We start from the raw sequence: 27604 nt of genomic DNA, 5'->3' as shown, positions 1-27604 counted from the left end.
TCTGGTTGGTGTGTATATTTGACACTAAGTTCAGTGGAATCAAACATCAGTAATATTTTCAAAATCTAGTTCTTTTCCTATCTTGGCTTCAAGAAACAATTGCCGTCTTAGATATTTTCTCTTGATCAACGGAAGCCCTAAATTATTTACTGATCTTGTCTTTAAACTTTGATATTTTGTTCCAAGATTTATTTTTGCATTGATTTTTCTTTGAAAAAACACTGTAATACTCTGGTTTCTTTTCAGAACATATAACTCTTTCGCCTTTTATTAAAGATTTCTGTGGAGAAAAGCAATTCTGAGTTTTTATCCAACTTTCTGAGGCCCTGCACTTGCAAGGCTAAAACAAAACAAAACAAAACAACAAAACCCCACTGCACTAAAATACGCTTTACTTTGTACGTTAAACTTTCGGGGGTCCCGGGAGTTTTGCATCTCCAGCGCCCCACCCCACCCCCACCCCACCCCACCCCACCCCACCTTGGCGTAAGGAGTCTGCCGCCCTTTACAGGACGTCCCTATGCTCGCCCCTCAGGCGCATGCGCAACGCAGGAGGCGCGGACACGGCAGGACCCCTTCCCGGAAGCACTGAACAGGCCCTCGACTGGGCCAGTCAGAGGCGGCGTGGACCGGCTTGCCTTGCTCCGCCCCTTGCCTCTCCGCACCCACGTGCTCCTGCCAATTAGAAAGGCGGGAGGCGGAGTCTCAGCTCTGCGCTGGCGTCTTGGGAAAGAGCGACCGATTCTTTCACCGGAAGTACCGCGGGCTGGGACCTCCGGTGTGGAGCGGAGGTTCAGCGAGGTAGTAAATGGTTCTGCCTTGACCCCAAAATGCTGTAAAGAGGCCCTTTGGGGTTGGTGCCTGCTAAATCTGGGCAAGTGGCGGATCCCATGAGCCTTCCACACGTCACCTAGGCCCGGTCCTTTAGGTGTCTGTTCCATCTCTCTGGCGTTCCCGGTTAGGATGGGTCCCGAGGTGTTCAGGATTCCTGTCTCCTACTTCCAGAAGAGCCCGAAACTCTAGGAAGTCAACGTCTGAGTTCCAATCTGGATGTCCTTTCAAAAGGCGAGGTGGACTGGGAAGCCAGCACCGCAAAAACCAGTGTACCCTATTCAGGGTAAGGGCTCCTTTTACTCCATTGCTGAGGGCTTGCTACCTCCCAGTGTGATCAGAGGACCTGGCGTCACTGCCTGGGGGATTGTTAGGAATGCCTAAGCTCAGGCTCCATCCCAGACTTGCTGAGTCAGAACCTTCACGTTAAAAACATTCTAGATGATTTCTGTGCACGTTAATTTTTGAGAATCTCTGCCTTCGGCTTCCTGAGATTTCTAGTCTAGGAGGCAGTGTTGATGTATATAATTGCTTCAGCAGTTGGTGGCCTCTACTGCAGATCTAAAGGAGATGTTAAGGTTTGAGCCTGGTAAGTCAGCCTCAGGATCTTTATGACATCCCAGGCATCACCTACTACTTAATCAAGATGACATAAGGAAAGTGATGTTGAGGGGTGATATAAATAGACAAATTTACGGTGAGCATGGTTATTTGGGAATGTGCAGAAGCACTCAGGAAAGGGAAACTGATGTACACGAGGACGTGCTTAATCAACGGTTAAAAGACTGATAGCATATGTGTTAGGGATGAATGAATCTATTCATCAACTTGGCATCCCACCAACATCGTTTCTAACCAAGGAACTCATTTTATAGTAAAAGGAATGTGGTAGCCAGTTGTCAGGATAGTCCTGGGCGATCCTAGTCTTGTGTAATTTCTTGACACAGTGAATTGGGCTGATTTATGTCTTAATGTATTGGGGCTTCTGTAACAAAATTATCATGGACTGGGTAGCTTGTACATAACAGAAATTTATTTGGGGGCCTTCCCTGGTGTTCCTAAGACTCCACAAGCTCTCAATGCAGGGTGCCCTGGTTTGATCTCTGGTCGGGGAACTAGATCCCACATGCTGCAACTAAGTTCAAATGCCTCAACCGACCCCACATAATTCAGTTAAGATCTGGTGCAACCAATACATTTCTTTTAAAAGAAATTTATTTTTCACAGTTCTGGAGGCTAGAAAGTGTAAAATCGAGATGCTGGCACAGTTGTTGTGTGGTGAGAACACACTTCCTGGATCATAGATGGCAGTTCTACTGCATATGGTGGAAGGGACAAGGGAGCTGTCTCAGGACTCTTAGAAGGGTACTGATCCCGTTGGGGAAGGCTCTGCCCTCATGAGCTAATCACCTTCCATAGGCTTCATCACCTGAGGATTAGGATTTCAACGTACAAATTTTGCTGGGACCTTCGGTCTGCAGCACTGTGTGAGTTATAGGGTATTACGGAAATTATGCTGTGTGACTTCTAGAGCTCAGTATTAAAGATACTGTGGCTTCTATGCTGCTGTCTTGAATCACTTGCTCAGGGGGAAATGAGCTCCTCTGTTGCAAGGATATATCAAGTTAGCTCCCTGGAGAACTCCACACGAGGAACTGAGGTTTCCTCCCAATAGCAGTGTGTGAGCAGGCCATCTTGGACACTCATCCTCCACCATGGTTGAGCTTTCAGATGACTGAGCACCTGCAGATAACTTCAGTCTCATGAGGGGCCCTGATCCTGAACCATTCCACTAAACCATTCATGACTGGATTCATGACCTATAGGAACTGTGTGATATAAATGTTTATTGTTTTAAGTTGCAAAGTTTTGATATAACTTGTTACTTGACAACAGATAACTTACACGAAGGATAAGGCCAGTGTCCATGGGATTCTTTGGTGTTTACTTCCACACTATTACCAGAAACAGTTGACCTTAGGAGTAGAGAAATGGTCTTTTAAAGACTCAGTTTTGACCCCAGTTGAGGTTACCAGGTGGCTAAGTGGTAAAGAATCTGCCTGCCAATGCAGGAGACGTGGGTTCAGTTTCTGGGTTGGGAAGATCCCTTGGAAGAGGAAATGGCAACCCACTCCAGTATTCTTGCCTGGAAAATTCTATGGACAGAGGAGCCAGGCAGGCTGCAGCCCATGGCGATGTAAAGAGTCGGACACGACTGAGCACACATGCACATAGCAGTGTTACCCTGTAAGATTAGGATGCTATTTTATAGAATACAGTATAAGTTTCATACCAGGGGACAATATATGCTGAACGTTTTCCCAGGTAGCAATTTATGGGGCAAGGAAACAAGAAGTAGAAGTAGGCACCTCTTTTTGTAATACCTCATGGTGTATTTGTAACATTTTGCTTTTTACCCCAGCAGTACTGGGGTCTGAAGAGACTTCCTGCTGGCCAATTTGGGATCCTTTTGCTACTGGATAAACTGAACAAAAGGAGATTCTAATATTGTTATGAGTTTGACAGTCTATAGAGAGTAGTTTTTCTGCTGCACAGTGGTAGCAGAGAGGATTACGGGTGGAAAGATCTCCCTGAGAGATTCTGGAATTGCCATGTCCTGTGATGGGAGTTAATCAAAGACTAGGAGAGTCTTATATGGGCAAGATCATAAGAAGGTCAGATCTCTCAGACATGAGAATTTAGGTTACTATTCAGATTTTTTTTAAAACTTTGAGTAGCTGAGATGCTGGCTAAAGGAAAATGGAACATGAATTCGATTGTGGATAAGGGAGACTTCCCAGATGGGTCACTGGTTAAGAATACCCCTGCCAATGCAAGAGGCACGAGCTCAATCCCTGGTCTGGGAAGACTCCGCTTGCCACGGGACGACTAAGCTGGTTTGCCATGACTACTGCAGCCCACACTTCAGAACCTGTGCTCCATAACAAGAGAAGACACTGCAACAGGAAGCCCATGCACTGCAACTAGAGAGTAGTCCCCACTTGCAGCAACGAAGACCCAGCCCAGCCAAAAAAATAAAAATAAATAAAAAAATTTAAAAAGATTGTGGATAAAGGAAATTATTGATATCAATTAATCATTCATGGCTACCTATGGAAATGAATATTACATAATTCAGTCATGTTTCCCTCTTTCTGTTATGTTTATATTTATCTCTTGAGCTAGTTAGCTTTCTTCTTTTGTCTCCCTCCTTCTGTTTTACATGTACGTAGGGTATGTAGTTATTGCTTAGCTTTCAAGTTTGATTCAGAAGTTATAGAAAGTCATAATGGGATCATGATTGGAGAAGGGAAGATCTTAGTTTGGCTCCTGGATACAGTAACTCATGTTCTTCTGTGGTGAGAAGGATACTTGTATTATGTTAGACCAGAGAATTTCTCTATTGAAGGGTAAGTAGGTGAGAGGAGTGTGTGTTAATATGCAGCTGGGAGGATGGATTCCAATGGGAGTTTATCTTCTTTGGCTTCCCAACTTCTGTGACTCCTTCCAAAGCTTAGGTAAAAATACCTACCTTGTCATTCTGGTGGGAAAGAAAAGCCTACTTCTTCCTGTGTCACAGAAAACTGAATCACTTCTATCCCAGCCCCTCTAGGAGCTAAGCAGTGGGCATGTGTGGACCCATTAGATATCCTGAGTCAGCCTTGACACAAAAAAAGGGAGCAAGGAGATTTTCCCAGCAGTGGCAGCTATTGCAGCAAAAAGGGATTGCTGGGCAACAGCGCTTCTGGTGGCAACTGTGCCCAGTGCTAGCTGTGTCGGAGTCATGAGCTGTGAGGTTTATGCTGGGATAAACCTGCCAATCCAGCCTGTGCTGTGGATGATCTGGGCCACTCTAGCTGCCATGGGACCTCCTGAGCCTACTTCTCCAGTTGCACCATGTTTTTAAAGTAAGAATTATCAGTTTCAAGAAAACTTTTTCTGCTTAATTGGCAAGACTATTATTTTCACCTAAAAACTGTGAGTGAGGCCACAGTACTCAACCATCAGAAAAGGACTTGAGGGACTTCCCTGGTAGTCCAGTGGCTAAGACTTCAAAAGCAGGGGGCTCGGGTCAGGGAACTAGATCCCACATGCAACTGAGAATCCACATGCTGCAACTAAGACTGGGCACAGCCACATAAACAGATATTAGGGGCTTCTCGGGTAGCACTACTGGTAAAGAACTTGCCTGTCAATGCAGGGGATGTGGGTTTGACCCCTTGGTCAGGAAGATCCCTTGGAATGTGCTGTGCTTAGTCGCTCAGTCTTGTCTGACTCTTTGCGACCCCATTGACTGTAGGCTGCCAGGCTCCTCTGCCATGGGGATTCTCCAGGAAAGAATACTGCAGTGGGTTGCCATGCCCTCTTCCAGGGGATCTTCCCAACCCAGGGATCAAACCCAGGTCTCCCTCATTGGAGGCAGATTCTTTATCATCTGAGCCACCAGGGAATTCCCTGGAATAGGGAATGGCAACCTGCTGTAGTATTATTGCTTGTAGAATCCCATGGACAGAGGAGCCTGGCGACCTACAGTCCATGGGGTCACAAAGAGTTGGACACGACTGAGAACACATAAAGAAATATTTAAACAAATAAATATTAAAAAAAAAAGGAAAGGATTTGAACTCTGAACAGGGTGGCCACTAGTATTCTCTCCAGCTCATTGCTGTTTCTGTGCTTTTTTTTTTTTAATTTTCTGCATAGATTGTTGCTTCTCCACCTACGAGGCAGACAAGAGACAGTTGCAAGCTTCTGGATTTCCCCATCCAGATCAAGTCATACTGGGAATAACCCACAGGTCCTCAGCATCAGTGCAAAGTTCCCAAATCCATCACAAATCCTCACTGGGAGGAGATGGTGGATTCTAAATTGGGCTGCTGGAGCCCACACTCCTGTGAGTATGGATTGATGACCATCCCCAGAAAAGGGTGATCCACTTCGTGCTGGGAAGACATCCCCACAGAAGTCTGCTCTGGGAGCCTGGGGTTTCTCAGTCGTGAGGTGCTGTGCTGTCTGCTACATCTCCCTCCAGGCTGATCCTTTACATCAGATGCTTTACAGGAAGAAGCACAACTCTCCCCCACCCCAGCTTCCCTATCTGCAAATACATCACTAGCTCTACACAGTAAATGACCAGATATTAGATAAAGAAGAGGCTCACTCAGATAACACTGCAATAACCCCACTTTCTGAGCTAAGAAGAAGACCTTTTAATAGCTGAATTGTCAAATATGTAAGCATAAGCCCAGATCAGCAAGGTGATGAAATTGGAGATTTCAGAGGATTTTCTCTGGGACTCCTCTCCACTCAGACTGCTTTATCTCCAAGTTCTGACCCTGAAGTTAGATCATATACTTTGTTTTCATTGTTGGGCTCATAGGGACCAGGAAACAGGTGGGACAATTATTTTCTGCTTGTCTCTAATAAGGCTCTCAGGGAATCTGGTCCCAGTGGCCATGGAGGCTACTGTAAGAAACCATTTCTGGCCAACCTTCCCCTCCTCCAAAAAACATCCTCCCTGCACAGAAAGCTGAGGTCATGAACACTCTGCCCCTCACCTGCTCAGGACCTACCTATCCTTCTAAGCCTTTCCAAACCTTGTAATAAAGAGGAGCGCTGGCCAGTTCCTCAAAGGTGAAGTACACTTGATGGCAACAGCACAAGCTTCTCCAGGTGAGATGGTAACAGTCAATATTTCTTTCTTTTTTTTTTTTTGGGTTGTGCTGTATAGCATGTGGGATCTTAGTCCCCTGACCAGGAGTTGAACCCACACCCCCTGCAGTGGGAGCTCAGAATTTTAGCCAATGGACCATCAGGGAAGTCTAAATATTTCTTTATTAATGGGTGAAGTTTTTGGAAGGACCTCCTTCATTAAATCTTTCAGATCCAGGGAGTAGTAGCTGTCCTCAGCTGGAGCTTGAGATAAACCCAATACCAACTGTTTCTCTTCTCTCTACGAACTACTAAGTAGGAGAAAGACTGGGAACCTTAATAGAGACACGCATAGAGGCAGGGGAGGGCTGTGCATTATTTTTATATTTGATATAATTTAAAAAATGAATCCAATGGGAGCAGCAGCATCTAGGACTGGGAGTTGGAAGTTGAGGGTGTGGGGAGTAGGGGCAGATTCTGACTGAGCAATTCTGCATGCATGGAGTCACTTCAGTCGTGTCCTACTCTTTGTGACCCCATGGACTGTAGCCCACCAGGCTCCTCTGTCCATAGGGTTCTCCAGGCAATAATACTGGAGTGGGTTACCATGCCCTCCTTCAGGGGATCTTCCCAACCCAGGGATTGAACCTGCTTCTCTTCTGTCTCCCACACTGACAGGTGGGTTGTTTATCACTACTGCCACCTGGGAAGCCCTTGAGCAACTCTAAAGGAGGGTTTATTAGCATAACTATGGTTGCTGCTGCTGCTAAGTCACTTCAGCCTTGTCTGACTCTGTGTGACCCCATAGATGGTAGCCCACGAGGCTCCCCCATCCCTGGGATTTTCCAGGCAAGAACACTGGAGTGGGTTGCCATTTCCTTCTCCCAATGCATGAAAGTGAAAAATGAAAGTGAAGTCGCTCAGTCGTGTCCAACTCTTTGCGACCCCATGGACTGCAGCCTACAAGGCTCCTCCATCCATGGGATTTTCCAGGCAAGAGTATTGGAGTGGGGTGCCATTGCCTTCACCCTGGAACTTTGATTATTGCACCCAAACCATTAGCTTCTAGGTCTCTGATCTCTGCTTCTCATCTCTGCATCTTAGTCCAGCCCCATGGGAGAGGCCAACCAGTCAAGAGTCTCTGAGTTCCTCCTCCTGGGGCTCTCCAGGCAGCCCCTGCAGCAGCAGCAGCTCCTCTTCCTGCTCTTCCTCACCATGTACCTGGCCACGGTCCTGGGAAACCTGCTCATCCTCCTAGCCATCAGCGTGGACTCCCGCCTGCACGTCCCCATGTACTTCTTCCTCTGCAACCTGTCCTTGGTGGACACCTGCTTCTCCTCCACCACTGTCCCCAAGGTGCTGGCCAACCACGTACTCGGGAGCCAGACCATCTCTTTCTCTGGGTGTCTCACGCAGATGTATTTTGTTTTCATGTTCGTGGACATGGACAATTTCCTCCTGGCTGTGATGGCCTATGACCGCTTTGTGGCTGTATGCCACCCCTTACACTATTCAGCAAAGATGACCCCCCAGCTCTGTGCCCTGCTGGTCACTGGATCGTGGGTCACTGCCAGTCTGGATATGCTCTTGCACACCCTGCTGATGGCTCGACTCTCCTTCTGTGCAGACAATGCCATCCCCCACTTCTTCTGTGATGTGACCCCCCTCCTCAAGCTCTCCTGCTCTGACACACACCTCAATGAGGTGATGATACTGACTGAGGCTGCCCTGATCATGATCACCCCGTTCGTTTGCATCCTGGCTTCATATGTCCTTATCACCTGTGCTGTCCTGAGGATCCCATCCACAAAGGGGAGATGGAAAGCCTTCTCCACCTGTGGCTCCCACCTGGCTGTGGTTTCCCTCTTCTACGGCACCATCATATTTCTGTATTTCAACCCTTTGTCCTCCCACGCAGCTGAGACAGATGTAGCAGCTGCTGTGATGTTCTCTGTGGTGACCCCCATGCTGAACCCCTTCATCTACAGCCTGAGAAACCAGGACATAAAAGGGGCTCTTGGAAAAGTGATTGCTATGAAATTTTTTTCTGCTCAGTAATGAAATGGGCTAAGAAAATCACAGAGGGAACTAATTTCTAAGAAAATTATATTTTTATTTTTTCCATCATGTAAAACTTAAAATTTGTCTTTTAATCTTGATACTGGAAACCTATATCCTGATCTTTCACTTACATATTATAACAGTCTTTCTAAATTTCTGAATAGTCTCCACAACTTTATTTTCCTTCCCTTTTGTATTTTCATCAAGTTGCTCTAGCAAAATAAACTCACTAGTCACCCTGCTACTGAATTAAAACATAAAGGAAGTTTTACTATTTAAAAGTACAACTTTATATTGTGAAAATGACTGCAGAAAACAAAACATTGATAAATAGATGAAACTGGTTAAAACATCACTGAGAAGGATGAGGGACAAAGACAAAAAATAGGGCACTTCCCCTTAATTTCAGAGAGGGCTAAGATGATATCTTTTATGAAAAAGCACAGAATTTGAATCCAAGGCGATTTCTGTTTATAACAATGATTTTTTATTATTCTTTGTAATTGTGTGTTGGTATTTTTGTCTAAAGGGATAAATGGTAGCGTTTTCCATTTTTAGTCTATATATCCAATAAGTATTTGTAACAAGAGGGACAATACCTGTTCTTCCAAAGTCTGAAAGAAATCCCCAACCTTTGCTCCATATATTTTTGTGCTCTATTAGCTACAGGCATATTTATATGTTTTATATAATCTTGTTTTATCCTTTTATTGTTATAGTTCAGTTCAGTTCAGTCACTTAGTCGTGTCTGACTCTTTGCGACCCCATGAATCCCAGCACGCCAGGCCTCCCTGTCCATCACCAACTCCCAGAGTTCACTCAGACTCACGTCCATCGAGTCCGTGATGCCATCCAGCCATCTCATCCTCGGTCGTCCCCTTCTCCTCCTGCCCCCAATCCCTCCCAGCATCAGAGTCTTTTCCAATGAGTCAGCTCTTCGCATGAGGTGGCCAAAGTGCTGGAGTTTCAGCTTTAGCATCATTCCTTCCAAAGAAATCCCAGGGCTGATCTCCTTCAGAATGGACTGGTTGGATCTCCTTGCAGTCCAAGGGACTCTCAAGAGTCTTCTCCAACACCACAGTTCAAAAGCATCAATTCTTTGGTACTCAGCTTGCTTTATAGTCCAACTCTCACATCCATACATGACCACTGGAAAAACCATAGCCTTGACTAGACAGTCCTTTGTTGGCAAAGTAATGTCTCTGATTTTCAACATGCTATCTAGGTTGGTCATACTTTTTTTCCAAGGAGTAAGCGTCTTTTAATTTCATGGCGGCAGTCACCATCTGCAGTGATTTTGGAGCCCCCAAAATAAGGTCTGACACTGATTCTACTGTTTCCCCATCTATTTCCCATGAAGTGATGGGACCGGATGCCATGATCTTCGTTTTCTGAATGTTGAGCTTTAGGCCAACTTTTTCACTCTCCACTTTCACTTTCATCAAGAGGCTTTTGAGTTCCTCTTCACTTTATGCCATAAGAATGGTGTCATCTGCATATCTGAGGTTATTGATATTTCTCCCAGCAATCTTGATTCCAGCTTGTGTTTCTTCCAGCCCAGCGTTTCTCATGATGTACTCTGCATATAAGTTAAATAAGCAGGGTGACAATATACAGCCTTGCTGTGCTCCTTTTCCTATTTGCAACCAGTCTGTTGTTCCATGTCCAGTTCTAACTGTTGCTTCCTGACCTGCATATAGGTTTCTCAAGAGGCAGGTAAGGGGTCTGGTATTCCCATCTCTTTCAGAATTTTCCACAGCTTATTGTGACCCACACAGTCAAAGGCTTTGGCATAGTCAATAAAGCAGAAATAGATGTTTTTCTGGAACTCTCTTGCTTTTCCCATGATCCAGAGGATGTTGGCAATTTGATCTCTGGTTCCTCTGCCTTTTCTAAAACCAGCTTGAACATCTCAAAGTTCATGGTTCACATAGGCTGAAGCCTGGCTTGGAGAATTTTGAGCATTATTTTACTAGCGTGTGAGATGAGTGCAAATGTGCGGTAGTTTGAGCATTCTTTGGCATTGCCTTTCTTTGGGATTGGAATGAAAATGGACCTTTTCCAGTCCTGTGGCCACTGCTGAGTTTTCCAGATTTGCTGGCATATTAAGTGCAGCACTTTCACAGCAGCATCTTTCAGGATTTGAAATGGCTCAACTGGAATTCCATCACTTCCACTAGCTTTCTAAGTGATGCTTTCTAAGGCCCACTTGACTTCACATTCCAGGATGTCTGGCTCTAGGTGAGTGATCACACCATTGCGGTTATCTTGGTCTTGAAGATCCTTTTTGTACAGTTCTTCTGTGTATTCTTGCCACCTCTTCTTAATATCTTCTGCTTCTGTTAGGTCCAGACCATTTCTGTCCTTTATCGAGCCCATCTTTGCATGAAATGTTCCCTTGGTATCTCTAATTTTCCTGAAGAGATCTCTAGTCTTTCCCATTCTGTTGTTTTCCTCTGTTTCTTTGTACTGATCACTGAGGAAGGCTTTCTTATCTCTCCTTGCTATTCTTTGGAACTCTGCATTCAGATGCTTGTATCTTTCCTTTTCTCCTTTGCTTTTTGCTTCTCTTCTTTTCACAGCTATTTGTAAGGCCTCCCCAGACAGCCATTTTGCTTTTTTGCATTTCTTTTTCACGGGAATGGTCTTGATCCCTGTCTCCTGTACAATGTCACGAACCTCAGTCCATAGTTCATCAGGCACTCTATCTATCAGATCTAGTCTCTTAAATCTATTTCTCACTTCCACTGTATAATCGTAAGGGATTTGATTGAGGTCATACCTGAATGGTCTAGTGGTTTTCCCTCCTTTCTTCAATTTAAGTCTGAATTTGGTAATAAGGAGTTCATGATCTAAGCCACAGTCAGCTCCCAGTCTTGTTTTTGTTGACTGTATAGAGCTTCTCCACCTTTGGCTGCAAAGAATATAATCAATCTGATTTTGGTGTTGCCATCTGGTGATGTCCATGTGTAGCATCTTCTCTTGTGTTGTTGGGACAGGGTGTTTGCTATGACCAGTGCATTTCTTGGCAAAACTCTATTAGTCTTTGCCCTGCTTCATTCCGTATTCCAAGGCCAAATTTGCTCATTACTCCAGGTGTTTCGTGACTTTCTACTTTTGCATTTCAGTCTCCTATAAGGAAAAGGACATCTTTTTTGGGTGTTAGTTCTAAAAGGTCTTGTAGGTCTTCATAGAACCATTCAACTTCAGCTTCTTCAGCATTACTGGTTGGGGCATAGACTTGGATAACTGTGATATTGAATGGTTTGCCTTGGAATCGAATAGAGATCATTCTGTCGTTTTTGAGATTGCATCCAACTACTGCATTTCGGACTCTTTTGTTGACCATGATGGCTACTCCATTTCTTCTAAGGGATTCCTGCCCTCAGTAGTAGATTTAATGGTCATCTGAGTTAAATTCACCCATTCCAGTCCATTTTAGTTCGCTGATTCCTAGAATGTCGACGTTCACTCTTGCCATCCTGTTTGACCACTTTCAATTTGCCTTGATTTATGGACCTGACATTCCAGGTTCCTACGCAATATTGCTCTTTGCAGCATCGGACCTTGTTTCTATCACCAGTCACATCCACAACTGGGTATTGTTTTTGCTTTGGCTCCATCCCTTCATTCTTTCTGGAGTTATTTCTCCACTGATCTCCAGTAGCATATTGGGCACCTAATGACCTGGGGAGTTCCTCTTTCGGTATCCTATCATTTTGCCTTTTCATACTGTTCATGGGGTTCTCAAGGCAAGAATACTGAAGTGGTTTGCCATTCCCTTCTCCAGTGGACCACATTCTTGTCAGGCCTCTCCACCATCACCTGCCCATCTCGGGTGGCCCCACGGGCATGGCTTAATTTCACTGAGTTAGACAAGGCTGTGGTGCTAGTGTGATTAGATTGACTAGTTTTCTGGGATTATGGTTTCAGTGCGTCTGCCCTCTGATGACCTCTTGCAACACCTACCATCCCACTTGGGTTTCTCTTACCTTGGACATGGGGTATCTCTTCACGACTGCTCCAGCAAAGTGCAGCCACTGCTCCTTACCTTGGATGAGGGGTATCTCCTCACTGCCGCCCCTCCTGACCTTAAACGTGGAATAGCTCCTCTAGGCCCTCCCGCGCCCGTGCAGCCACTGCTCCTTGGACGTGGGGTTGCTCCTCCCAGCCGCTGCCCCTGGCCTCAGACGTGGGGTAGCTCCTCTCGGCCATTCCTGCGCCATCGCAGCCTGGCACTCTCGGCTGCTGCCCCTGACCTCGGATGTGGGGTAGCTCCTCTCAGCCGCGCCGTGTGCCCCAGTCACAGCCGCCGCCCGTGCTATGCATGTTATAAGGTATCCCTTTTATCTAGAGTAACATTTTGTCTAATATTTTGTCTAATATTATTGTAACCATTCAGGTCTTCTGTGGTTTCTGTTTGCATGACATCTCTTTGCATCCTTCTTTCAATTCAATGTGTCTTTGAATCCAAAGTGTGTACCCAGTAGACAACATATACTTTGATCGTTTTTTAATCCAGTTTAATGATGTCTGACTTTTGGTTGAATTTTTAACCCACTCACTTTTTTTTATGGCTGTACTGGGAAGCACGTGGCATCTTAGTTTCCTGACTAGGGATCGAACCCGTGCCACCTGCATTGGAAGCACAGAGTTTTAACCACTTGACTGCCAGCGAAGTCCCCCCACTCACTTGTAATACTGATATCTACCATTTAACTTTCTGTTTTCTGTATCTTGTGCCTTTTTTGTCTTTCCTGCTCTTTTGCATTTATTCTGTATTTTCTAATGTAGCATTTTAACACCAGTAATTTTTACTATATTTTTTGGTTTTTTTTAGCGGTTGCTCTAGGATTAACTGATCATCAGCATCAAATTCATACTAGCTTAATTCCTGTTATATACAGAAATGCTTCTTCTATATGGTTTTATGCTCTCCCCATTTTAAGCATTATTATGTATTATCCATTTACATATTGTATCAATGTTACAAACTAAACAATACAGTCTTGTAATTATTACCTTACTGTCTGCTGTCATTTCCTTAGTCCCATAAAGCTTTACTCCCACCCAGCTTCTTTGCTGTTATCGGCAACTAGATTGCTACGCAGATGATACATTTCTATGTGCTACAGACCCAACAATACATTCAGTTCAGTTCAGTCACTCAGTCGTGTCCGAATCTTTGCGACCCCATGGACTGCAGCACGCCAGGCCTCCCTGTCCATCACCAACTCCCAGAGTTTACTCAAACTCATGTCCATCGAATGGGTGATGCCATCCAGCCATCTCATCCTCTGTTGTCCCCTTCTTCTGCTGCCCCCAATCCCTCCCAGCATCAGGGTCTTTCCCAATGAGTCAACTCTTTGCATGAGGTGGCCAAAGTATTGGAGTTTCAGCCTCAGCATCAGTCCTTCCAATGAACACCCAGGACTGATCTCCTTTAGGATGGACTGGTTGGGTCTCCTTGCAGTCCCTTGAACTCTCAAGAGTCTTCTCCAACACCACAGTTCAAAAGCATCAATTCTTTGGCGATTAGCTTTCTTCACAGTCTAACTGTCACATCCATACATGACCACTGGAAAAACCATAGCCCTGACTAGATGGACCTTTGTTGGCAAAGTAATGTCTCTGCTTTTTAATAAGCTATCTAGGTTGGTCATAACTTTGCTTCCAAGGAGCAAGCGTCTTTTAATTTCATGGCTGCAATCACCACCTGCAGTGATTTTGGAGCCCAGAAAAATAAAGTATGACACTATTTCCACTTTCCCTTTCTATTTGCCATGAAGTGATGGGACCAGATGCCATGATCTTCGTTTTCTGAATGTTGAGCTTTAAGCCAACTTTTTCACTCACCTCTTTCATCAAGAGACTTTTGAGTTCCTCTTCACTTTCTGCCATAAGGGTGGTGTTATCTGCATATCTGAGGTTATCGATATTTCTCCCAGCAACCCTGATTCCAGCCTGTGCTTCTTCCAGCCCAGCGTTTCTCATTATGTACTCTGCATATGTTAAATAAGCAGGGTGACAATATACATCCTTGACGTACTCCTTTTCCTATTTGCAACCGGTCTGTTGTTCCATGTCCAGTTCTAACTGTTGCATATAGGTTTCTCAAGGGGCAGGTCAGGTGGCCTGGTATTCCCATCTCTTTCAGAATTTTCCAGTTTACTGTGATCCACACAGTCAAAGGCTTTGGCATAGTCAATAAATTACCTACATATTATTTTATCTAATTGCTTTTAAAACTGTTAACAGCCTCTCAGGGTGCTCTCCCTGGGAACTTGACTTTGCACACTCTACATGTGGGGCATGGAAGGCATTTTCTGGGTGTGGGGAAGGGGTAGGGGTCCTGAGAGTCACCTACCCAAACATCTTGGGGACTCTGTGGCCCAACCCTTGGGCAGGGGACAAGACCCTCTCACCTCTGGGACCTCACCTTCGCCCTTTTCTGTCCAACAGTCATTTAGCCTTTGAAGTTTTCTGGGCGTGCAGATGGGTCCCTCTGCATGATAACTGGGTAAACCCTGGCCAGACTTGCAAATGAGTAAGAGAATAATGCTGACAGCCAGTTTTGTCCCTTATTTTAAAGGGTACTGCTGCTGCTGCTGAGTCGCTTCAGTCATGTCCAATTCTGTGCGACCCCATAGATGGCAGCCCATCAGGCTCCTCCGTCCCTGGGATTCTCCAGGCAAGAACACTGGAGTGGGTCGCCATGTTCTTCTCCAATGCATGAAAGTGAAGAGTGAAAGTGAAGTCGCTCAGTCATGTCTGACTCTTCGTGACCCCTTGGACTGCAGCCTACCAGGCTCCGCCACCCATGGGATTTTCCAGGCAAGAGTACTGGAGTGGGGTGCCAAAGGGTACAATAGGCTTGAAATACACAACATGGATAAAGGCCTGTTTTAATGTGGCTTTTAAGTGTTGGGGTTTCTTTTTCTATCTTTGACTACGACTCAAGACAACTGTATCATAAAACATCCTTCTCTTAGTATGCTTTGTACCACAACAAAGTTTAGAACCACTTATTTTAAATGTAACAACAACAAAAAAGAGCAATGGGCAGAAAGGAAGAAACAAAACTATTACTTATAGATGGTATAATTTTTAATCACAAATTTTAACAGAACCAAGAAATTACTGAAAATTACATTCAGAGAAGTAGCTAGTTTTGCAAATATATAATTAAGAATAACTTTCCTATGCAAGAGCAACAACCAACTAGAGAAATACAATGGGAAAAAAAACTTACTTTCAAAAACAAAATTTTGTTTTGTGTAGAATTCACCTGAAGAAAATTAGAAAAACAAGTACTCAGAATATTCTAATCAGTGGAAGGTAGGTTTCTGGATGGGAACAAAATGTGTAAAGGTAATTTTCCACCACTAGTGTACAGGATTTAGCCTATTCCAATCCAGATACCAATTTAAAACCTAAGGAAATCTAAGAGGAGTAAGACTGATGGAGGATCTGAAAATGACACACCACAGGATGGGTCCTGTGAAGGCACCGCTGGCCTTGCCTCCGGCAGACAAGTCAGGAAAGTGTGGGTACCAGGAAGCCACAGAGAACAAATGTCCACTACAATGATGACACTGGAACCCTACCTCCTGAGGGGTAATGTGAGCGAGCCACTGGGGAGATAATTTCTAAAAATAAAACACTATGCTCGTGAGGTAGTGACCACCCATTGCCAAAGGTCTGATGGGAACTAAACAAATGGCAAGGTTCTTGACCAGCCACGGATCCAAGCCAACGTCTTCCTCCCCCTCTGCAGGTTCCTGGGGTTTCCTTCCTGGCAGGTTTTCCTGATTCAACAGAGGGACAAAATTCAGAAGTTTTTCCAGGAGTGGGGCTGGGTGGCCAGGCCTGAGTGACCCAAACTTCTTCTGGCAAGGCAAAGGCATGAGAGAGCTGTTTGACCAATTAACAGCTGGACAAAATACAGTAAGAACAGCAGACACTTTTAAATTACACTGTGAAGAGGATTTCTGTAAATGTCACTTTCCACCACAAACTGCAAGCTATTGAAATTGATCATTAGTTTTTAGATCATGTACAAATGATGGAGCAAGTCTTTGACATTCAGTTGCTGTTTTCTTATATTCCAAAGTAAACAATCCCTTTCATCTCTCAAGCTTTCAGGGTATCGTTAGATGGTGATATGAATGGCTAATAAAAGCTGTTGACTTATTACCAAGTCAGCAGTTTGGTTCTTTTAGGGGAACAGTTTCAGATAAGGATCTTTACATTATTTCTCAGGTGTGAAATCCTATGTGTGTGTGTGGGGGGAGGAATGGAATATTCTGATACTTCCAGTACACTTATCAGTCTTCACCTTAAGGTAAGTGGCCCCCAGACTCGTATTTCAAAGCCTTTTTTGGGAAAGGTATCTGTGAGCTGTACATTGTTGAGTAAGTTCACAAAAGAAAGCTCTTTAGTCCAAAAAGCCTGGTTGCTAACTGAGGTATAGCCCTTGAGGATGTTTTGTTTTCCCTGTGAATTTTCTAAAAACTTGAGATTTCAGCAAATTTGAATATTTATCAGATTTTGGCTATAATGAGGTTTTCTTGTCTATAACTTTTCAGACAGCCTGGCAATTCAGAATTATTTATGGAATATTTCAGTCTGAGGTGGTATCATCAGACCTTTCCCTGATGTTACTTCTGTTTTCGGGTCTTACATGCTGAGTGGGTTTTTTCATGCCGGGTACAGTTTGACAGCCGACCAAATCTTCTCCCACACTTTTTACAACCATATGGCCTCTTGGCCTTGTGACTCTGCAAGTGAATCACAAACTCTTTGTTTTCTGGGAAGGTTTTCCCACATTCTGGACACTTAAGTATCTTTTCCCTTATATGGATTCCTTCATGGCGACTTCGATGAGAATTCTGACGGAAGTTTTTCCCACACTGAGAACATGAATAAGGCTTCTCTCCTGTATGGATTCTCTCATGCTTATTAAGGTTTGTTTTATGATTAAAGCTTTTCCCACAGTGACTGCAGTCATAGGGCTTTTCTCCAGTGTGAGTCCTCTGGTGGGAAATAAGGTAAGAACTCTCATTAAACTGTTTCCCACACAGTGGACAAGTATACCATCTTCTTGTTCTACGATTTCGGGTAAGTGCAATAACATTAATATCCACGTATTTTGAGAGTTCTTCTAGAGGAGTATCATTTTCAATGGTAACTAAAAGATTTCTCATTTTCCTTTCCTTTGGAATAGATGTATTTAACCTTTCTTCTTTTTGGCAATCTGGAGGCTGCTCAGGGACCATGGAACAATCCATTTCATCACAATCTGAAGACTCTTCTCTATGATCTTCATCCTCTACAGGTTCTGTCTGAAGCTCTTCACCCTCAGGATTATTGCCACTGACTGTGGAAACAGAGAGAAAATCTAATAATTTTTTAGGGATATGATACCATGCAGGAAAAACCAAGTTAGATTTCTCATGAGACCATAACCTTGAAAGCCAGAAATCTGACTGGCAGACATTTGCCATCAACACTTCCTCACCCTTACTGAGGATGGGATACATGACTGATAAATCTTTCCTTACCCATAATGCAAGCACATAGTCCTCTTTTTTTTTTTAATGAAATGTGGAACTAGACTGAAAGATTTCCATGTTTGTTTTCTGAATGGGCACCAATTACTCAACAAGTTCATACTGATCTTATATTATGTGTAAATCACTGAGCTAATAAGGACCAGGGGGTGAAGGACATAAATATTAAAAGGTACTACTTGTAATCTTTAGGAGGCTAGTAAGTAAATGGTAAGATGAGTTACTTCCAGGTTTTCACTATATTATAGTATTAGCTAATATTATTACATCCAATATAGTGAAAAACTGCAAACAATTCAAATGACCACAACTAAAGGAGGCAAAGTATTTTCACACGGTTTATTATTTTTTTGGACATGAAAGGATTACTTCAGCGAACTTTCCTGGCAAGCCAGTGGTTAAGAATCTGTGCTTCCACTGAGTTTGATCCCTGGTCAGGGGACTAAAGATCCTGCATGCTGCACAGTGTAGCCAAAGAGAAAAAATGATCTACATTAAAAAAAGGCTACTACAATTGATAAAATGCAAACTATGGTAGAAGTCAATGGTTGTCATTTTTGGGGGTAGAACGGAAACTAGTGACCGAACAGGACCACAAGAGGGATATCTGGGGTTTTAGTTGATTTTAGACAAATATGTTCATTTTGTGGAAATCTGAGGTGTATACTTAGGACTTGTATTTCCCAAAGAAGTCCGTGTAAAATGACAGATTACAGCGCTTGCTCCGGCAGCACATACACTAAAATGGGAAAGATACAGAGAAGACTAGCATGGCCCCTGCGCAAGGATGACATGCAAATTGGTGAAGAGTTCCACACACACAAAAAAACCCCCACCAGATTACAAAGAGTAGGTAACAAAGCAAAAAAAAAAAAAAACAAAACAAACTATGCTATGAACAGGTGGAATGACAAGGGACTTTGTCTGACTCTGGGCAACTTAGTGAAATTAAAGGATGAAATCAACCACTTTAGATAATGTGACTGATCATAAAGCCAGAATCTGAATTTCTGCTGGATTTAGCACTTTCACACCAATAGATTTTTTAAATTCATTTCATTTAATGATTCCCTTAGGATAATGAAAATGTTGGGCCAAAGCAAAGGACAATTTTTTTTTTTATTACAGCTCTTGAGATGAACTGACATACTGCTTTCCAAAGGAACTGTACAGATTTCAATATAACCATCAACATGTGGCTAGGTATCAATTTTAACTAATCTTGCTGGTAGTAGATATAATTTTCAAATATTTAATAGGTATAAAATAGTTTCTCATTGTAGCTTTATTTTACACTTTGATTACTGCAAACTAATAATTTATCTATTGGCTGACACTTTTATAAATTTAAATAAATTTTATAGGACTTCCCTGGTGATCCAGGGATTGAGAATCTACCTGCCAATGCAAGGGACATGGGTTCAATCCCTAGTCCAGGAAGATCTCACATGCCAAGGAGCAATTAAGCCTGTGCACCACAACTACTGAGCCCAAGCACCCTACAGCCCATGCTCTGCAACAAGAGAAGACACTGCATTGAAGCCCAAGCACTGCAACCAGAGAAAGCTTGCCTGCAGCAACAAAGACCCAGTGGACCCAAAAATAAAATAAATAAAAATATATAAATTATATATATTATAAATCTTAATCTCTTTATCACTGATATTTTTTTAAATTAAAGTCTTTCTCTATAATAACCCCACAACTTAAAAGCAGAAAATGAGTCTTTTAAAATCCAATAAATTTCTATTGTTTTCTGGCCATTCTTTTATGACTTACTTTTATTTAACTCTGATACTTTTGAGGTTTAGTGTCACACTGTTTGTTGTTCGTAACGTGTCTAATATTGGTAGTTAGTCAGAACATTCACCACTTTCACCAATTTGACGGAGTACATTTACAGTATAAGTCTGGCTGCTGCTGCTGCTGCTAAGTCGCTTCAGTCGTGTCCGACTCTGTGCGACCCCATAGACGGAAGCCCACCAGCCCCCCGTCCCCAGGATTCTCCAGGCAAGAACACTGAAGTGGGTTGCCATTTCCTTCTCCAATGCATGAAAGTGAAAAGTGAAAGTGAAGTCGCTCAGTCGTGTCCGACTCTTAGCGACCCCACGATGGCAGCCCACCAAGGATCTCCATCCATGGGATTTTCCAGGCAAGAGTACTGGAATGGGGTGCCATTGCCTTGGGCACTGATATCTTTACATGATTTTAGTTTTCCTATTTAGACCCGTTTCTCTCCAATATTCAAAAAATCTCTTCTATTTACCATATAAAACATCTACTTTACTCCTATTTTATAGTCATTCTGAAGGAGAGCTCTCATTATTTTGTTTAAGAATGCTACTGATAGTTATTTATTTATTCCTACTGACCTACTGTAAAACTATTAAATATCATAATGTTTTAATTGATCCTTTAAAATTTTCTAAATATAAATCATATTTTGATTCCTCTTTTCCAATATTCATTCTCCCTAACCCCTTTTTCTTATATTAGGTTAAATTAAAGAATTAAGTATCTGTTTTGAGAACAATTAACTGAAACTCAACTGCATTTTACATTCCTTCATTGCGCTAACGAAGGCGATGGCACCCCACTCCAGTACTCTTGCCTAGAAAATCCCATGGATGGAGGAGCCTGGTGGGCTGCAGTCCATGGGGTCGGTAGGAGTCGGACACGACTGAGTGACTTCACTTTCACTTTTCACTTTCATGCATTGGAGAAGGAAATGGCAACCCACTCCAGTGTTCTTGCCTAGAGAATCCCAGGGACAGGGGAGCCTGGTGGGTTGCCATCTATGGGGTCGCACAGAGCTGGACACGACTGAAGTGACTTAGCAGCAGCATTGCACTAACTTTAAAAATAGAGAAGAATTTTAGTAGCTGATATATGGCTCTAAATCAAAATACGAAAATTACACTAAAAAGCCTTACTCTAATCCCCGTTTCATTCCAATCCCAAAGAAAGAAAAGCAATGCCAAAGAATGTTCAACCCCACAGTTGCATTCATCTCACATGCTACCAAAGTAATGCTCAAAATTCTCCAAGCTAGGCTCCAACAGTATGTGAACCGAGAATTCCCAGATGTTCAAGCTGGATTTAGAAAAAGCAGAGGAACTAGAGATCAAATTGCCAACATCTGGTGGATCAGAGAAAAACCAAGAGAATTCCAGAAAAACATCTACTTCTGCTTCATTGACTATGCTGAAGCCTTTGACTGTGTGGCTCACAACAAACTGTGGAAAATTCTTAAAAGAGATGGGAATACCAGACCACCTTACCTGCCTCCTGAGAAATCTGTATGCAGGTCAAGAAGCAACAGTTAGAACCAGACATGGAACAACAGATTGGTTCCAAATTGGGAAAGGAGTATGTTGAGGCTGTATATTGTCACCCTGCTTATTTAACTTATATGCAGAGTACATCATGCGAAATGCTGGTCTGGATGAAGCACAAGCTGGAATCAAGATTGCCGGGAGAAATATCAATAACCTCAGATATGCAGATGACACTACCCTTATGGCAAAAAAGTGAAGAGAAACTAAAAAGCCTCTTGATGAAAGTGAAAGTGGAGAGTGAAAAAGTTGGCTTAAAGCTCAACATTCAGAAAATGAAGATCATGGCATCCGGTCCTATCACTTCATGGCAAATAGATGGGGAAACAATGATGGACTTCATTTTCTTGGGCTCCAAAATCACTGCAGATGGTGACTGTGGCCATGAAATTAAAAGATGTTTGCTCCTTGGAAGAAAAGCTATGACCAACCTAGACAGCATATTAAAAAGCAGAGATGTTACTTTGTCGACAAAGGTCCATCTAGTCAAAGCTATGGTTTTTCCAGTAGTCATGTATATACCTACAATTTACTGCACTTTATCTGTTTAAATATTTTGTCATAAAAAGTTTAAAAATTTTTATGTATTTACCTTATTGATCTTTTAAGACTTCTGGATTTTTGAGTCTTTATTAGAAAAGTCATCCTATCCCATGGTTATAAAGGAATTCCCCCACATGCTCTAATTGTTTTTTTTTAAAAAACATTTAAAACCTTTGACCCACCTGGAGTTCTTCTTGGTTTGCAAAGTAAGGTATGATTCACCAAGAGGCGAAGTTTTCACTGGACCTTTTATCAAAAAGTCCCTCTTTACCGTGCTGACTGGGGATTCCAACTTTATCACAAACTAAATCCCCATGTGTATTTGAAGGTATTTCTGCACTTCTTATTCCATCCCATTGGTCTATCTACTCACATGCCAAAATTATATATTGTTTTCATTGCAGGTTTTAGAGGTTGCTTCGCTAAGAGTCGGACATGACTGAGCGACTTCACTTTCACTTTTCAATTTCCTGCATTGGAGAAGGAAATGCAACCCACTCCAGTGTTCTTGCCTGGAGAATCCCGGGGACGGGGGAGCCTGGTGGGCTTCCGTCTATGGGGTCGCACAGAGTTGGACACGACTGAAGAAACTTAGCAGTAGCAGCAGCAGCAGCAGCAAACACCTGGTAGGCTATAACTCTCCTGCCCCACTGCTCTTCTTTCCAATTTTCCTGGTTACTTGCAGGTATTTTTCCACTTGAATTTGAAATCACACTGTCCAGTTCTGGGGGGAAAATCCTATTGGTTTTAGTAAAGGGACTACATTGAATTCATAAATTAACTTGAGGAGAACTGACCTTTTCAATATTAAGTCTTTCCAACCAAGAACATGGTATTTCTTTCCATTTATTCAAATTTACTTTTATGTCCTTTAGAAGTGTTTTATTTTCCTCATCATTTTTGCACATTTCTTAAGTTTATTTCTAGATGCTTAATCTTTTTTTGTTCCTAATGCGTATCTTCTAAATCACTGGTCTCCAGCCTTTCTGGAACCAGGGACTGGCTTCATAGGAAGATAATTTTCCCATGGACCCTTTGGGTAGGAGGGTGGGTTTCAGGATGATTCAACCACATTATACTTATTGTGCATTTTACATCAGCCCCATCTCAGATCACCAGGCATTAGATCTTGGAGGCTGGGGACCCCTGTTCTAAATGACTGTATTTCCATAAATGATTTCTGTATAAAAATTTTACATCTCATTGCCTTACTGAATACACCTATCATACATAATAAGTTTTCAGACATTCTCTAGAATTTTCCAGCTACACATTTGTATCATATGTAAATAGATGTAGTTTTATTTTTCTCTTAAATTCTTGTAAGTTTAGTTTCTTTCTCATTTAACTGTACTAGCTAACACCGGAAAAGAAAGTGAAAGTGTCAGTTGCTCAGTCGTGTCTGACTCTTTGCAACCCTGTAGACTATAGCCTGCTAGGTTCCTCTGTCCATGGGATTCTCCAGGCAAGAATACTAGAGTGGGTAGCCATTCCCTTCTCCAGGGGATCCTCCCAATCCAGGGATTGAACCCAGGACTCTTGCATTGCAGGCAGACTCTTAACCGTCTGAGCCACCAGGGAGGCCACCCAAAACAAAATGTTAAATAGTAGTAATGATAGTGGGCTTCGTTGTTGTATCCTAATTCTAGTGGGTATGCCTCTCAGTGTTTCCCTTTAAAGATGATAATGGTGGGACTTCCCTGGTGGTTTAGTGGCTAAGACTTTGTCCTCCCAATACAGAGGGCCCAGATTCAATCCTTGTCAGGGAACTAGATACCACATGCAGCAACTAAGAGTTCACATGTTGCAAGTAAGACTCGATGCAGCCAAATAATAAATATTAAAAAAAAAAAAACCTGCTCTACTACTTACTGCTGTGTGACCCTCAACAAATTTAACTTTTCTCTACTTCAGTTCCATCATCTATAACATAATAATGATTCCTATACCCCACAGTGCTATCATGAGAATTACATGAGATAATAAATGCATGTAAAGTACTTAGAATAGTGTCTAGCATGTACTGGCATACATGTGCTTAAGAAATGCTAGATAATACTTCCATCAAAAATGGGATACATTTTCTCTTACACTAGTAGGCTTCAACACCAATGACAAAATAAGACTTAAAAAAGAATTAGTCAAGTGTCCAATGAAAATAGTGATGTAAAATGTATCTGTTGAGAATACCACTGGATACAGAAAGTGGATTCAGAAACAGTATGCGTGCGTTTTCTGTTTAAATGTACGATGTTAGCACATCAGCTGCAGGTCTTGATTACCAAGACAGATGCCCTCCACCCTCGCTGCCCCAAAGATACAGGAAAAATGGCCACTCATAGCTGAAGAAAGCTCTGCCACATAGAATAAAACAAAAATATGCATGTGAACATGTACTTAGCTGGTGTGACCAGTGTCTTAAAAAAAATTTGAGATGAAACAGAATCATGCTTTTCCCATATCCTTCAATCTAAACTTACAAGGGACTTGATTTCTTACCCAGTAACATCATCTCCCCAATGCTGTCTTCTTCCATCTCTGAGGTGGGCTGCTGAGCAGGATCCAGGCTTACACATTCTTCTTGGGAGTGAAATACATTCAAATCCTCAAAGACCACCAGTTTCTGAAAGAACAACAGGCCCCCTTCCTCTTAGCAACAGAGGTTCCTTGACAGCCTTGCTGTTAAGAAAGACTGAGACCCAAAGATTGGGGAAGGGATGGTGAAAGGGATCTACACGTCTCACGCAGACCAGAAAGCCAGGCTCAGAGAGAAGCCAGAGGAAAAACAGAACACAACTGTCTAAGAAGGCAGTGAAGAATGAGCCCAGTCTTCCTGCTGACTCCCTAGAGTGTGTTTTTATATGTGGGAGGGCTGCGAGAGCAGAGAGGGCGATGTACCCAAACAATGAACAGGAAAGCTGAACCCACCTCAGATTCAGATTTCAGACACAGAGATACTGTCTCCTGTTTCTGTTGGATTCCTTCTCTAGGTAGAAGCTTCACTAAGGGACGAGGTTGCACTGGGGAAAGAGGAAGGTGCAGTTAAAAGAAAGTCAGTGACCCTAATAGAAAGATTCTACCCACATTTTGAAGCCAGATCATTCCTTCGGTAGGTAACTCATAGCTTTTCTGCTCCTACGAGCCCAGTCAAAGGTCAAGCCTCAAACCACAGGGTCTTGAACCTACATGGCGTCTTTTCATTAAAAAAAAAAAAAAAAAGGTGATTCCCCTAAGCACCTTTTAAAATTTCCATTACCACTAAGGGGAAGGTTGGGGTAAAGTCTGAAGATGTCCACAGCAAGCACAAAAGTTTACAAGATTCCACATAAGCTGAAGTCAATTCAATAATTAATATACATTTCTTTATCCTAAAAACATACTCCCCAGGCTTCCCTGGCCATTCAGTGTATAAGACTCCACCTTTCTAATGCAGGGGGCGCAAATTTGATCCCTCGTTGAGGAACTAAGATCCCACATGCTGCATGTCGTGGCAAAAGAAAAAAAAGATTCCCCCTCCCGAATGTGTGAGTAAAATTGACACTACAAAAAAAGTTAGTCTATTCTATGGCTTTACACACACTCAGCAAATCACTCAAACCCAGCTTGAGGAAAAAAAAAAAAATACTCCCTCTTCCTGGCATGTTGACTTATCAGAATCAACTCCTTTTTTCAAAACCCACCTTCCTAACTTGAATTCCCTATTACTATGGAAGTCTAGCTCAATCCCCAGTACCACCCTCTTTCGTCTAGTGAAACAGTATGTGCTCCTTACCTCTATTCTGAAGGTTTGAGCTCACATCCTTGACAATAACCAAGGTCTCCTTGATTTTCTGACTGGGTTGGACTAAGCTTGGCTTGGGCAAGAAGGTGAGGAAGTGCTCCAGAACCAGTTGGTGGATGGTCTTGGGTCCACTAGTAGCATCTCGGAGTAGGTCTTGGCCCAGCTTGGAGTTGGGAGGGACTCTCAGTATAAAGGACCGTTTTGGCTTGGTGGGCATAGGGACCACTTTTGCAGCCATCGTGCCTTGAAATCACACACCACACTTGTTTCTGCAGAGCTTCAAGAGCCACCTCTTACTGGAGAAAACCTATCAGTCAGCTGTAGATGAGAGAAACCATGGGTCAGGCTGAGCATGCCTCTACTCCAATGTTTCTTGGGCGGTGAGGCCACGTGAAATCTAAATCAGTAAGGAAAGATAAGCTGGGGTAGGGAACTCACGACTGAAAGGAAGACCCCTGCACCTGATACTCTCAGCAAGACCCGAAAGGAATATCCTGCGAATGGAAGATGTCTAAACCTCAAGGGCCAAACAGAAGGGAGCAAAGACAACCGGCAGAAGACCAAGGGTCTTCCTCATGATAATGTGAAGCTCAAACTCCAAACTCCAGGAAAAATGGTTTCACTCACGCTGGGAAAAAAAAAAAAAAGCAACGGGCCAAAAGACAGGAAATCCGAGGTTCAATAACGAGGGCATCTGGTTAGAGGTCAGCTTGGCAACTGAACCTGGCCTCACCGTAGCCCTTGGACAGCATGTCCCTAGGATGTCATTCAGGGGGCAGTTGGCCCAAGGAGCAACCGCAAGGCAGCATGAGGGGTCTACATGTGGCCAGCCGACTCTTTTCCGCCCTCAAAGTCTTGTAAGAGGAACAGGGGGCATCCCGGTAGGGCCCACCGGTCCAGGCCCACTCTGCAGCCTCTCCCACTGGCCAAGGAGCACCTTCACCGCAAAGCCCAGCTGGCGGTATTGCCTGGGGTGCGCTCCAGCAATGGCCCCCGTTTCGCTCCCCAGAGGCCGCCTCAGTCTGGTTCCCGCCCTCCCGGAGCCCCTCACCTTTTGGGGTTCTGCTGTGCCTGGGCGCACGCTGGGGACAACCCCGGACCCAGACTCAGGGAGAGACTGGGAAACTAGGCGCGAGAGGCCCAGCCCAACCCTCGCCCTTCGGGGTGTCCTCACTGGCAGCCAGCTTTTATTTGTGTGAGCTGCCGTTAGTTGGTGAGGACGACCGGGACGCGGTGTCTTCTGGGAGACCGGGTGTCTAGGCGGCCGTGATGTCACGCCCGGTGCCTCGTTTCCGGTGCGGAAGCCTGGTCTCCTCGCTTGGAGCGGGCAGTCTGCGCTTCAGAAGGCGAGGCTCGAGGCCGACTAGCAGGACTTTCAGGACCGCAGGGAGGCCAGGTTGGCAGCATCCGCTTTCTCTGCGGCTGTACCTGGGAGACGGAAAGCTAAAGGCTAGCTCCAGCCCGCCAAACCTGGTTGGCACCACTCCAAGTACAGAAGAGCTAAATACAGGGGCTGCTGGGAAATGTAGTTCGGCGCCACACAGCCAATGGGAGATCGTCAGGCTCAGCGGTTGGGGCCGAGCAGGATCTGGGCTCGACCGGAAGCGGGCTGGCGGGAGGACCGGAAGGTCTGTGCGAGGCAGCCGCAGTTTCCGCCGCAGCACCTGGGGTCTATCAAAAAACTGAGGTGGCGGTGAGTTGGTGGTGGGTTTTGGCCTCTATCGGGTCTAGGGTTCTGTTACAGCCGTCTCTTTCGGTAGGGGCCGCCCGTTGGTCAGAGCCAGGCGACGCTCCCCTCCCCTGTATGCCAAGTCGTACACTGCGGTCTG

At 43.8% G+C, this 27604-nt stretch overlaps 2 protein-coding genes and 2 non-coding genes across 4 annotated transcripts; 3 read left to right on the top strand and 1 right to left on the bottom strand.

The window, feature by feature from the left end:
* Positions 1 to 226: 226 nt before the first annotated feature.
* LOC138077350 (U5 spliceosomal RNA) lies at positions 227 to 342 on the top strand. Its single transcript, XR_011144787.1, has one exon. It is a non-coding gene; the product is annotated as a U5 spliceosomal RNA (small nuclear RNA).
* A 7254-nt stretch (positions 343 to 7596) lies between these two features.
* Positions 7597 to 8541, top strand: LOC138075744 (olfactory receptor 1F1-like). The gene has a single exon (XM_068967717.1). It carries the CDS (start codon positions 7597 to 7599, stop codon positions 8539 to 8541), a length of 945 nt encoding a protein of 314 aa, XP_068823818.1.
* Positions 8542 to 15759: 7218 nt separating this feature from the next.
* ZNF200 (zinc finger protein 200) lies at positions 15760 to 26854 on the bottom strand. Its single transcript, XM_068967715.1, has 5 exons — positions 26827 to 26854; positions 25767 to 26093; positions 24923 to 25014; positions 24494 to 24617; positions 15760 to 17923 (listed from the first exon to the last, which is right to left on the bottom strand). Exons 2-5 carry the CDS (start codon positions 26011 to 26013, stop codon positions 17205 to 17207), a joined length of 1182 nt encoding a protein of 393 aa, XP_068823816.1. The 5' UTR covers positions 26014 to 26093; positions 26827 to 26854; the 3' UTR covers positions 15760 to 17204.
* On the top strand, positions 18832 to 18938 carry LOC138077244 (U6 spliceosomal RNA). Its single transcript, XR_011144707.1, has one exon. It is a non-coding gene; the product is annotated as a U6 spliceosomal RNA (small nuclear RNA).
* Positions 26855 to 27604: the final 750 nt, after the last annotated feature.

This window comes from Capricornis sumatraensis, chromosome 3 (genome assembly GCF_032405125.1).
Source record: "Capricornis sumatraensis isolate serow.1 chromosome 3, serow.2, whole genome shotgun sequence".
In the NCBI taxonomy this organism is placed as follows: domain Eukaryota; kingdom Metazoa; phylum Chordata; class Mammalia; order Artiodactyla; family Bovidae; genus Capricornis; species Capricornis sumatraensis.
The sequence above is the reverse complement of the archived record's forward strand: the minus strand, read 5'-3'. Positions and strand labels throughout refer to the sequence as shown.

What these genes read in the sequence shown, in the direction of transcription:
- LOC138075744 (XM_068967717.1), top strand. Translation starts at nt 7,597, where the DNA reads ATGGGAGAGGCCAACCAGTCAAGAGTCTCTGAGTTCCTCCTCCTGGGG.
- ZNF200 (XM_068967715.1), bottom strand. Translation starts at nt 26,013, where the DNA reads ATGGCTGCAAAAGTGGTCCCTATGCCCACCAAGCCAAAACGGTCCTTT. An exon ending in CTCAAACCTTCAGAATAGAG is followed by an intron (nt 25,015 to 25,766) that starts GTAAGGAGCACA and finishes CTCTTTCCCCAG; the next exon opens with TGCAACCTCGTCCCTTAGTG. An exon ending in GTCTGAAATCTGAATCTGAG is followed by an intron (nt 24,618 to 24,922) that starts GTGGGTTCAGCT and finishes TTGTTCTTTCAG; the next exon opens with AAACTGGTGGTCTTTGAGGA.